A 12,713-nucleotide genomic window follows, 5' to 3' on the forward strand; every position below is an offset into this window, starting at 1 on the left:
CAGTGCGAAAGAATGGTGGTGGCGAATAAAGGAGCAATGTTATTTAGTTGAATACAAATGATTCGTTAGTGTCCAATGATCCTTTAATCATTGAATTTTATATGTAACATCGTTATTGTACATTCAAATTTATCTACAACTCTGGACACGTGCGTTCGTGTCACGTGTATTGCCGCAATAGATTTATATATGCGAAAGCAGTTTTTACCATCTGAAATAACACACGATCTTGTTAAATTAATAACGTTCGATGGACTAGTAGCTATCGATATTAACAACAGACGTACTTACGTGACCAAATGTGTAAACAGACATATAAATTATCTTTCCGGCAGTGATTTTAATGACAATGCTTGATCTCGCGATGATGAATAGTAAGTCGAGGATAGTTTTAGCAGGCAAATAATACCAATTTGTCATGTAAACGATTTCACCAACCTTCTTGCACTATTAAGAATTTACTCGGTGAATCTCGATGGTATCTTTAATTAGTTGCTCCTACGTGTCTTCGTTACCTGTTCTGTCAGTACTTCACCGATATAACAGACTATAAACATGTTGAAACACATAGAAAACAGTATCATAAAATATATAATTACATTCTTAAAGTCGTGATAGTTCCATTCCTAGAAAAATAAATACTTTTACCCTTTTCAAAAGGATCGGAAGAATCTCTTAGAAATGATTAAAGAAACAAATAGATGAATGAATGCAGTTGCGTATGAAAAAGTAATGCGAGAGCTTCGCAAATAGTCTCATGTATTTTGAATATGTAATCTTTCTGTTTGCAGTGTCGGTGCAGCATGAATTGTATAGTTGCAAGTATTTGTTACTCGGGAATAAAATTTCCCGAGGTAAATGTAAGCAAACTGAATTCGTACGTAGAATTAATTTATGCAAAATTGTCCTTGATTTTTGACAGTGTAGCGTGTCAAAATAATATACATATACGGCTCGATGAATATGTATTACACAATAATAATACATTTCTTAGCATTTTTAGCATACCATGAGAATGTAGTATCCAATCATGCATATATTCAGTGTACACTTAAACAATTCCGAGAAACATATTCGATTCATCACGACTTCGATGCGCGATATCAAGCTGAAATTAATACATACACACAGTAGTCGCTAAAGTTTACCAGTCATAAGCATTTCCTTCTCAAAATTTTTACAAACGACGAATACATCGTGTGGTCCAAATCAATTATGTTTTTACAATATTTTGCAGCTCTTTTGACACGCCTTATAACATGACCTAATATATATTTGCCACTGTACGTACATTCTAGAAGATTTGTTTTTGTTTTTTTAAGACTGAATGTGATCAGAAAAGACGTGGAAGTAGTACCAGAACAGGGTTAAAACTTTCTTTCGTTGTAGGTCGGAGAGGAAAAATCGGAAGAGAATAGGGTCAACGTACCTCAACACTCTAAGATGATGCTCTACTACCACTCCGATCTTGTCACAGTAGACCTCCTCTGGTTGTCCTTCGTACTCGTCGACGAATTCGGTGATCCAATTCATCAGGATTTTTAACTGGCCGCACGCGTGACTCGCAAAGACAATGGCGAGACTAAAAGCAGCAACTGCACTGGAATTTACGATGAAACCTGATAAATATTGCGAGGCGATGACGAGTTCGTTGGTGGGACTGGTCTCGACGTCGAGTAGCTTTCTGTAGAATTGGCAAGGCAGCATACGCACAGTCCTGATCTGATTACCGTCCTGAACGAGATGCGTAGTGAATGTCGTTAACACGCAATACGCGAAAACGCTACCCTGCATGAAAGCTGCACAAAAGCCCGCCACGTAGCGACCGAGCTTCGCGCTTTTCAGCATTATTCGTTGGTCCTTCGCTCTCGTTATCAACCGCCAGTCGGTCTCCAGATGTTCCACGCAATATCGTATCTCTTTGCCGCGCATTAGCAACATGGTGTAATTTACACCGCCCATGAACCAGTGACTCAGAGGACCGACCATCTTAAGTTTCTTGTAAAGATCCTCGTCCTCGAGAACGATGTGCATCATGCAAGGGATTACCGTAAACAATATCGAACAGTAACAAATGACGATCAGAACGATCGAAATCATCCTCTCGATCCTAGAAGTGGATCGCGACGGTGGCCAGGCACCTATCGGTTTCAAATACCATCGATTCAGCTGTAGACTGTACTTGCTCAGATCGTCGAGGTTCGTAGATTGGTCGATCATCGTGATCACTCGTAGAAGCTCGGCAACTTACTGAAACGAGTATTTTTAACGGAACGAGCCGGCGAACATGACGGCTTAACGCTTGCGCAGATTTTTATGAACGATGGTTCGCTGATCGATTCGTCTGGACGGTGCAATATGTTACAGTTGGCGAACTCTGCTATGTTTAGAAGGTATCAAAAGTACGTTTGGGAATGGCTCGATTTCGCGTCCCATCATGTTAGATTTTTTTTATGCTAACAAATAGTTTGTTCTCATATAAATTCTTATTTCTAGGTGGAAGAAGTGTATTCTGAGCCTCTGGTGACGCATGTACATGATACACTTGTTGCAGCAACCTGAATCGGTGAGTGCGTACGAAACATTTGTGGTTTATCGTAGAAGCTTAGAAACGTAGTTTGGTCGCGTTTAATTCGATAAGGAATTTCTATCCAACGACAGTGTAACAACACGTTGCAACTAGAAACGCATCAAATAACTACGGGAATTTCGTATTTTCTTTATTCTAACGAATCTACACGACGTTGTACATAATGTTCTATTTCGAGAATATGATAATTTACATTGCAATTGTGCGAAGCATATTGAAGTACGTAAAAGACGTTTTAAATACCTGGAAGTATTAACGTTTTAGACGAAAAAATTAAGGATAATTCTTTCTCGTTCCAATACTCACGTCGCCAAAAGTTGCGATAGATATATGGACTAATTTTCCAGCAGTGATTTTAGTCACTTGGCTCGATCTTGAGATTACCAGGATCAAACCAGCAGCAGTTTTGTGAGGTAAACGATACCAGTTTGTCATGTATGCTATTTTGCCAACCTTTTTGCACTATCGCGAAAAGGATAATCGGTATAAAACACAACATTCTTCGTATCTAACGTTTTTTTAGTAACAATTGTTTACCTGTTCCGTGAGTTTCTCACCGATATAGCAAAATATAAAGATATTAAAAGTCATGGATGCGTATAGAATAGCGTACGAAGCTACGGTCTCTTTCGATTTTTCCTAGGAAGTGAAAAAAATGTTCAAATAAGAGGTGGCTCGAAAATCTCGTAGATACTCGATAAATTTGTATTTTTTTTTTCGTCATTTGATACGTCGAATCATAATATACCTAATAGATCTTAAAATTCTTATCTTTTCTATACTGGAAACATGTACTTTCGGGGGAGTTCCTTTCGAGGTTTCGATCTCTTAATCTAATAATAACCGTATTTAACAGCAGCCGATCGAGGAGGTCGAAGACTTACTAGAAGTTGTTTCTAAATGACAAATTGTTTTGTCCGCATCAAAACTGATCGGCATCGAGTTACTTCGTTTTATCCATGTTGCGATGTATGGAACGTACCGTAAGGATATAGTATTCGAGCATGCACAAGTTGAACGTGCATCCCACTAACTCAACAAGACAAATGAGATTCATAACTTTTTCTATACGCAATATAAGACTGAAATTAATATTTTCATGAATCGAAAGAACACTAATTCTATGTAAATCACATGGATGAATGTATTCGATCGTCAACGTATGTACTTCATCGTTGAAACATGCTATCGAACGAATGACACGAACGGTACCTTAACGAGCGTAGATGATGTTCGACGATGAAAGCCAATTTGTTCCGAGCGGGCGATTGTTCCGCCTTCGTGTTCACCATATCATCCAATCGGGACATGACGACGTTCAGCTGGCCGCAGGCATGCGCCGCTAACGTGGCGGCCAAACCGCAAGCACCCACCGTCACGAAATTAACGATCAAACCGGATACTAGTTGCATGACAAAGATGATCTCGTTCACCGGACTGTACCTGGTGTCCATTAGTTTCGTATAAAACGGACAAGGCAACAGGTACATCGTGTGACTCTCGTTACCGACGCGAAACACCGTCGTCTTCGCGCTCGTGGCTATATTGTACGAGAGGACACCGATGTTCATACATAACGCGGCTACGCACGCGATGAAACGACCAACTTTCGCGTTTTGCAACATCAGCTCGCGATGCCTCGGCTTTCCGACCGTCTTCCAATCGCTCTCAACGTGTTTCAAGCAGCAATGCACGTCGTTCATCCGTCCCAGCAGACAGCAATAATTCAGTTCGCCCATCAGCCAATGGCTCATCGGGCCGATCGCTTTCATTCTCGCCTCCATGCTCGTATCCTCGAACAGGATAAATAACGCGCAGGGTAGGAACGTGAGGACGACCAACGTGTGACAGACGAGGTTCAACAGTTTCGCGAGGATCCTCTCGGGCCACGTGGACTCGGTTAGTTTGGGCCAGGCCCCTATCGGTTTTAGGAACCAACGATTCACCTGCACGGTGTACTCGTAGTCTTGAACGTGAGCGACGTTGGTCATTGTTCTGCCCGATATGATTGTTTCGCGGTGACCGATTCATGAGTGAACGGGTTAACTCACAACAGAGTTGCTTCGACAAAAGTTGACGCATGCGCGAATTTTTTTCTGCCCTTGGTCTCGACGTCTTGCCTAGTTCGCGTTACACCGATGCGACATGATCGATTAGTGCTCCCGTGAATATTCTTTTCGAAACACGTTCGACGGGCAAAAGAAGTTTCGCTGCTGGTAGGACATTGTACAAGTTGTTCGACGTTTCCAAGAATTCGCTTCGAGGTGAGTGATAACCACTTTCTCCCTATCCTCTGTACGCGTCGAATACATAGTCCGAATGCGGGCGATGATGTTTACGTTGAGATATACATAAATGTTATTCCATCGACACGTTCACCGTCCGCCACGAATCGAACGTATTTTTCGCGAGGACCGCGTCCTTGGTTCACCACTCAATTTATTTATCCTTGGTAAGAATATAACGCATTACATTGCTCAACACAATCGTGGGGTTTTAAATAATTTTATTCCACTGTACCTACTACATCGAATATTTTTAAAATGACTACTATCGTGTATCTTAAAGAAAAATATAATCATTGATGTTTGGTGCGACCACCGAAATAATCTAGGGCAGAGGTAGAGAATCATGTGATATTGTCAGTTCACTTAATACTTCGTGTACAGTTAATTTTGTCAAAATTATGCACTCACTCAGATATAAATTGTGTCTCTTCAGCGACCCATCAACGAGAGTAGTTTTTTTTTTTTTTTTAAGCTGTAATTCAGTGGTTTTCACTTACATTTCCGCGAATCACGATTGTTTTACGGTCTAAAGATTCTGTCTGTATACTTCAAGTCAACGTCCGCAGCATGTTTAAGAAAGCAACCGACGTTTTAATAACCTATTGATTCGAAAAGTGATTTTTACTGTTCGTATACCTACACCATTTATGATTTTGTTTTGAATACTCACGACACTGAAACTGTTAAGAGACAATTTGATAAGATTTCCTGCGGTAAGCTTCATCGTCGCGTTGGACATCATATTTATCAAGACTAAGCCGAGTCTTTTATTTTCTGGTAACCGGTACCAATCGATCATGTAGGACATTTCGCCAACTTTTCTACACTATCATAAAATATAATACTTGTTTCTTTTATATTCATCGATACCACCGTAGTCTCTAAACAGGTAGAGTTTCTATCGAAGTCTGAGCTTATTTTATTCTCGCAAGAAGAGGTTCTAAAATGTGACGCTTACTTTTTGATTATTGTTTATGAAATATTCGTGATTAATGCTTTCAATATCTTGTATAAACAATAATCCGTCTGCCTCCAAAGCCGGGTACCATTAGCTCTGGTACCTTAACGCACACAGGTATGCAAAAGCTGATCAAAAAGTAAGCGTCACACTCTGAAATTTCTTCTTATCGATGTAAAGTTATATTTTTATATGTTTTGTAATTGTATACTTTTACCTGTTCGGCGACAATTTCGCCTATATAACAAAATATGAAAATATTGAAGGTAAGAGACATAAGTATTATGATGTATGTTATAGCAGCAGTTAGATCTTTCGAATTCCATTCCTATAATATGAAAGAGGCGAACATGTACCTACAATTGTATTTGAATAGAAAAGTACAATTCGGATCGAACGCTATGCGTCGTACCACGATAATATAATATCCAACGAGACACATATCCAACGTACAACCCGAGACCTCGACAAGAGATATTCCCGTCATTGCCTTCTCTATAAGCGTTAAAAATCTGTAATTGTATATATAAAAATCAAAATCTTTACCCTCTCTCCAGGCATACGATCAACAATGTGATTGTGTACAGAATTCTATCGCACAGTTTCAAACACGTTAGCTGCAATGCACAAAGTGTTTCAATTCACGTTTCATAACTTTTATAGGCGGCTTTTACACCTTCTAGTCGGTAGACATCCGACAAAAAGGTTTGAAACTTGCCAAAAGACAATATGCAAAATCCCGCTATAATAGTCGTGACATATAATCTCGAAACACCTTGTACAGACAGTTCTACTACACAATATTGCATTTTACACACTTCAGTATTCGAACGTGTTGACTCACGATGTTCGCGATTCTTCTATCCACGGTTTTAGCCATGTCTGCGCGGCCGGTTATCAAATAATTCAGCCAGCACATCAAAATTTTCATTTGTCCGCAAACGTGCACGGCAAAAACAGCGGCCAAACTGCAACCGGCTGCCGCGATTCCGTGTATCAGTGCGCCCCCTAAAAATTGAATCGAAAAGAGGATCTCGTTGGCGGGACTGTGCCGGGTGTCGGCTATGTATTTCGAGAACGGAAACACCATTGGAACGAAGGTTAGATTTCCATCCTCTGCTGCGATCTTCCCAACGCTAATCGGTACTGCGATATAGTAAAATACGAAACCACTGTACATGAAAAATGTGCAGATTTTCACTACCCGGCTTCCAGAGTTTGCAGTTTCTACCATAATGTCTCGGTCTTCCAAGTGTTTAACGTTTCTCCAGTCCCACTCGATGCGATCGAGGCACTCGCGAATGTTAGTCCCGTAGAAGATCAACGAAAAGTATTTCAAGTATGCCATTATGCAGAAAATCAACGGACCGAATAGTTTCAGTTTGTTGTAGACATCCTCCACTTCCAGCATCACGTACAGGCCACAGGGCACGAAAAGAAAACTAATCAAACCGAAACAAATTACGTTTATCTGTCGGTCAAAGCATTTCTCTATTCGCGAATTATTAGAGGAATGTGGCCAGACACCCATCGGTTTCAGGAGCCACCGGTTCCATCGAATGCTCAGATTTATATATCGTTCGCACTCCTCCGCCGTTGGCAGATATTTCGCAGTGTTTGTCATTGGCTTTTGCATCGTTAATGTTCGAAAGCTCCGCTGATACTGAAAGCTCGTAGTCCGATGACGGTTCGCAGGAAAACGATGTTGCGCTTGCGCTCGATTCACAGAACAAACCTATCTATCTCCAAAGGGTTCCGACCCTTCATCGTAGCCCGCTTCCAGTTTGTCGCTTTATGCATTATAAGTGCGGGCACGAGACCGATAACTCTCCAACATCGATAAATTGATTTGTCTACGAGCAACGGACCTTAAGCTCAACAGATTCGGTTCTATCAATTTATGGATTATACGAGTTTACGCGTATTCATTTCATATAGTGTTGATTACGCTAATACTATAAAATCATAAGCAATTTTGTGAACATTACGAGCGAAAGAAATGTGCGCGAATAAAATTTACACAACTCTGATCGCGTTACACGTATGTCTATGCCAAAACGAATACCACCAGTTCCTCCCCAACACTCTGATAGTAATAAAATCCTAACACTACCATAATGTACTTGACTTCAGAATGTTTTATTTGAATCCAGATGCGCTGAATGGATCACACCGGAAGCTCAACGGACCGAGGAGTTTTACTTTGTTGCAGACACGGTCCACTTCCAGCAATGCGTACAGGCCGCAAGGTATGAAACGAAACATAATTATAACATTTTTAAACAGGCTATATCATGGAGAAGCGTTTAAAGCTCGAGCGTTCGTTTTACATTAAAAGTTTGCATATCAATGACGCAGAAAAACAGCGTTGATTGCTTTAAAACATAATTATCATTCAGTTTCTGATACTACAGTAAAAGTATACGATACATGTGGTATCGTAACATAATTATCATTCAGTTTCTGATACTACAGTAAAAGCATACGATACATGTGTTCCTTAAAATTACGAAATATCGGCATTCGCAATAAGTAGGTACTTTGTTTGCATCGTTTCGAGTATGGCGAGAAACTGTCACGTCACAGCTCGCAACATATTCAAGAAAGCGACGGATGTTTTAACAACCTACATATATATTCATTCGATATGCTCGGTTTTTATTCTCGGATAAACTATGTCAATAATAATGTTTAAATACTTACATCGCCGAAAGTGCTGAGAGACAGAATGACTATGTTTCCAGCGGTAAGATTAATCGATGAATTTGACATAGCTATTATCAAAACGAAGCTGAGCCTTCTACTTCCTACTAATCGGTACCAATCAATCATGTACGACATCTCGCCAACCTGTCTGCTCTATAAAACATATATGTTTCGCTTTAATTTATTTTAACGTTGCGCTGCAAACTATTAAAATCTGAAAGTATTCATTTAGAATCAATTCTAGATGAAATTGGTATATATCACTATACTTACTAGTATACTGAAAGACTTACCAGTTCCATGACGAGTTCGCCTATATAACAAAATATGAAGATATTGAAGAGAAAAGACATGAGTATGATGAAGTACGTCGCGGAAACAGTTAGATCGTTCGAATCCCATTCCTGCAATGCCAAGATGCGAATACGTGTATTAACGCTGACTGTGGCACATCAAAATTATATCAGTTTTACTTGTTAGCGTATATCGCGCGTACCATAAGAATATAATACCCAAGAAGACATAAATTCGTCGTGCATCCCGTAAATTCAATGAACGATATTTGTTGCAGCACTTTCTCTGTAACCGATAAAAACCTGCAAATTGCAAATAGTAAGACCGAAAAATCCGACATCCTCTTCTCTATTTGATTCGTATTGCAGAATTTTAAGAGGAATTCTTTCGCAACAATAATCATTAATGCTTCGAATCGAACAAAGTACGCTCTACGGGCCTTTAGAAGGATTTATTTTACGCACTTCAGTACACGAACATGTTGGCTGACGACATTCGCTATTCTACCATCCACGGTTTTGCACATATCTGCTCGGCCGTCAACCAAATAGCCCATCCAGCACATCAAAATTTTCATTTGTCCGCAAGCATGAATCGTGAAAACAGCGGCCAGGCTGCATCCGGTCGCCGCGATTCCATGAATCAGGGCCCCTCCTAAAAACTGAATCGAAAAGAGGATCTCGTTGGCAGGACTATACCGAGCATCGACAATGTATCTCGAGAAGGGAAATAACATCGGAATGAAAGTCAAATTTTCGGTCTCGTCTGTAATCTTCCCGATTCTAATAGGCACTGCGATATAGTAGAAAATGAAACCGCCGTACACGAAGAGCATACAGATTTTCATTAATTGCCTTCCGAAACTTGCATTGTCCACCATGATGCGTCTATCTTCGAAATGCTCGATATTCCTCCAGTCCCATTTGATGCGTTCAATGCACTCGCGAATGCCATTCCCGTGAGAGATCAGAGAATAATATTTCAAGTACCCCATTAGAAAAAAGCACATTGGACCCAACAGCCTCAGTCTAGTGTAGATATCCTCCACTTCCAGTATACCGTAAACGGCATAAGGTATAAAAAGGCAACTTATTAAACCATAACAAACGATATTTATCTGCAGTTTGATGCATTTTTCCGTTCTTGAAGTGTCGCGCGAATTTGGCCAGACACCCATCGATTTTAAAAGGTATCGATTCCATCGAATGCTTAGATTCACGTACTGTTCGTACTCGCGGTCCGTTGCCTGAGACTTTGGTACAGTCTTTTCTGGTGCTTGCATCGTGAAAGCTCGAACGCTCGCTTGATACTGCAAGCGCGCGGTTTAATGACGGTTCGCGGGCAACCAATGTTGCGCCTGCGCTTGATTTCTGATTCTACTTGGAAGGGAACACACATGTAACAAAGTATACATAGAACAAAACTGATTCGACCCTTCATTGTAACACATTTTCAATTTGCCACTTTATAAGCTTGGACAAGAGGACAAGATGACTCCTGAATATCGATAAATTTATAACAGGTGCAGTTTTATTTATAGATAATTAATGTTATGTGCGTGAGTTTCTTTTAATTTATGCAGACTATTTATTCCTGCAAAGTGATACGAAAACGTGTAGAGGGAAAGAAATAATCTTGCCATGCTCGAAACATCATTCTCATTCAACTTGCGATACAACAGTTAAAGTATTTAATGGTACAAGTAATAATTCTCTGTATTATCATAGATCACTTTTCGTCTCAAATATTTTAATTGCAATGGTTCTAGTATCTCGGAAAACTATTACGTCAATGCTCGCAACATATTCAAGAAAGTGACGGATGTCTTAACAACCTATTCGTTTAAACAAATTTAGATTTTATAATCCAGATGTATAATCGATATTAATAATGGTTGAATACTTACATCGCTGAATGTGTTGAGGGATAGGCTAACCATATTTCCTGCAGTAAGTTTCGTCGACAAATTTGACATTGCAATCATCAAAACCACGCTAAGTTTTCTGTTTCCTTTTAATCGGTACCATTCAACCATGTAAGACATTTCGCCAACCTGTTTACACTGTTGCAAAGTATATTTCGCTTTAAATTTTTGGAACCAATTCCAGATGTTGAAACGTTAAAGAAATACTTTTATATTTATCATTTGTCTTAAAAAGGATATACATATGTAGATTGTATACCTTTTGGCAAACATATATTCGCGCGAACCGGTTTATGGTAACGAAAGAGGGAAAAGTTTTATTTTTTTCGATAACCAACGTAACTACTTATCGAAAAAGAATAATAATGCAATATAAAGTACTTTAAGTAAGAAGTAATTCTGTAATTGCATGGATACCTTACCAGTTCCGCGACAAGCTCGCCTATGTAACAAAATATGAAGATATTGAACAGAAAGGACATTAGTATGATAAAATACGTCGCAGCAGAAGTTAATTCGTCCCAGTCCCATTCCTGTAATGTCGACACATTAATTTATTGTTTCAATTTTGTATGTTTCTCACCTTGCGTACCATGATAATATAATATCCAAGAAGACATAAATTCAATGTACATCCGGCGAATTCCACGAGAGATATTTGTTGCAGCGCTTTCTCTGTAAGCGCTAAAAATCTGTAATTGCAAACAATGAAATTATCGAAGCACTTAATTTTGTCCAAAGATATAGTAAACCAATCTAGGAACGATTCTACAAACAATTGAACAATAAATCGAATTGAGTACAGTTTCCAGGTGATCGAAAGATTTGTTTTACGCACTTCAGTATTCGAACGTGTTGATTTACGATGCTTGCGATTCTGCCATCCATAGTTTTACACATATCAGCTCGGCCGTCTATCAAATGACCCAGCCAGCACATCAAAACTTTCATCTGTCCACAAGCGTGTACCGCAAAAACAGCAACGAGGCTGCATCCTGCGGCCGCTAGTCCGTGAATCACGGCACCCCCTAGAAATTGAATCGAAAAAAAGATTTCGTTGACGGGACTGTACCGGGTGTCGGCTATGCATCTCGAGAAAGGAAACACCATTGGAACAAATGTCAGATTTTCGTCCTCTGCCGTGATCTTTCCGGTGCTGGTAGGCATCGCGATGTAGTAGAACACGAAACCGCTGTACATGAAAAAGGTGCTGATTTGCGCTACTTGTCTTCCGAAATTCGCGTTATCTATCATGATGTTCTTGTCTTCCGTGTGTTTAATGTTCCTCCAGTCCCATTCGATGCGCTGAACGCATTCGCGAATATCGTTCTGATGTACGATCAATGAGTAGTATTTCAAGTATGCCATCACACAGAAGCTCAACGGACCGAACAGTTTGATTCTGTTGTAGACATCGTTTACGTCCAGTGCCACGTAGAAGGCACAAGGTATAAAAAGGAAACTTATCAAACCGTAACAAATCACGTTTATTGGACGCTTAGAGCATTTCTCGATTCCTGAAGTATTATGCAATTGTGGCCAGACACCCATCGGTTTTAGGAGCCACTGATTCCATTTAATGCTGAGGTTCACGTATTTCCTGTGCTCCTGCTCCGCAGTTGGAGATTCTAGCTTGCCGGTTTCTGTCTTTTGCATCGTAAAAGCTCCTACGCTCGCTTGATACATACTGAAAGCTCGCAGCACTGCTTACCGTTCGCGGGAAAACAAGGCTGCGCTTGCGCAGCTTTCCTGAGCCTTCTGGGATGGGAACGCAGGCTTCTACGATACAAATGTGTAGAACGAAAGCAACTGTCCTCAGAGGGTTAAAATCTCTTTCTTTGGCAACATTTTACGTTCGCCGCCTTGTGCATTATAAATGCGAATAGATGGATGGTGGCTCTCGAACATCGATAAATTGATTTTTCAAAAGTTGTTAGACCACAGACACTGAGA

The 12,713-nt window shown here is 40.1% G+C and overlaps 4 protein-coding genes across 4 annotated transcripts; all 4 read right to left on the reverse strand.

Moving 5' to 3' along the window:
- Positions 1-160: 160 nt before the first annotated feature.
- Positions 161-2,220, reverse strand: LOC122397933 (odorant receptor 82a-like). The gene is made up of 5 exons (XM_043397433.1): positions 1,430-2,220; positions 1,009-1,108; positions 516-626; positions 292-447; positions 161-211 (listed from the first exon to the last, which is right to left on the reverse strand). The coding sequence occupies exons 1-5, from the start codon at positions 2,218-2,220 to the stop codon at positions 161-163; spliced, it is 1,209 nt and encodes a 402-aa protein (XP_043253368.1).
- Positions 2,221-2,779: 559 nt separating this feature from the next.
- Positions 2,780-4,581, reverse strand: LOC122397934 (odorant receptor 4-like). The gene is made up of 5 exons (XM_043397434.1): positions 3,803-4,581; positions 3,573-3,672; positions 3,128-3,229; positions 2,897-3,052; positions 2,780-2,833 (listed from the first exon to the last, which is right to left on the reverse strand). Exons 1-5 carry the CDS (start codon positions 4,579-4,581, stop codon positions 2,780-2,782), a joined length of 1,191 nt encoding a protein of 396 aa, XP_043253369.1.
- Positions 4,582-5,426: 845 nt separating this feature from the next.
- On the reverse strand, positions 5,427-7,472 carry LOC122397935 (odorant receptor 22c-like). The gene is made up of 5 exons (XM_043397435.1): positions 6,655-7,472; positions 6,249-6,348; positions 6,054-6,164; positions 5,549-5,704; positions 5,427-5,477 (listed from the first exon to the last, which is right to left on the reverse strand). The coding sequence occupies exons 1-5, from the start codon at positions 7,470-7,472 to the stop codon at positions 5,427-5,429; spliced, it is 1,236 nt and encodes a 411-aa protein (XP_043253370.1).
- A 939-nt stretch (positions 7,473-8,411) lies between these two features.
- Positions 8,412-12,446, reverse strand: LOC122397936. The gene is made up of 9 exons (XM_043397436.1): positions 11,599-12,446; positions 11,353-11,452; positions 11,183-11,293; positions 10,743-10,898; positions 9,301-10,145; positions 9,039-9,138; positions 8,836-8,946; positions 8,540-8,695; positions 8,412-8,462 (listed from the first exon to the last, which is right to left on the reverse strand). Exons 1-9 carry the CDS (start codon positions 12,444-12,446, stop codon positions 8,412-8,414), a joined length of 2,478 nt encoding a protein of 825 aa, XP_043253371.1.
- Positions 12,447-12,713: the final 267 nt, after the last annotated feature.

The sequence above is a fragment of the Colletes gigas genome, unplaced genomic scaffold (assembly GCF_013123115.1).
Source record: "Colletes gigas isolate AHSC1104 unplaced genomic scaffold, ASM1312311v1 Colletes_gigas_Sc00010, whole genome shotgun sequence".
NCBI classification, from domain to species: domain Eukaryota; kingdom Metazoa; phylum Arthropoda; class Insecta; order Hymenoptera; family Colletidae; genus Colletes; species Colletes gigas.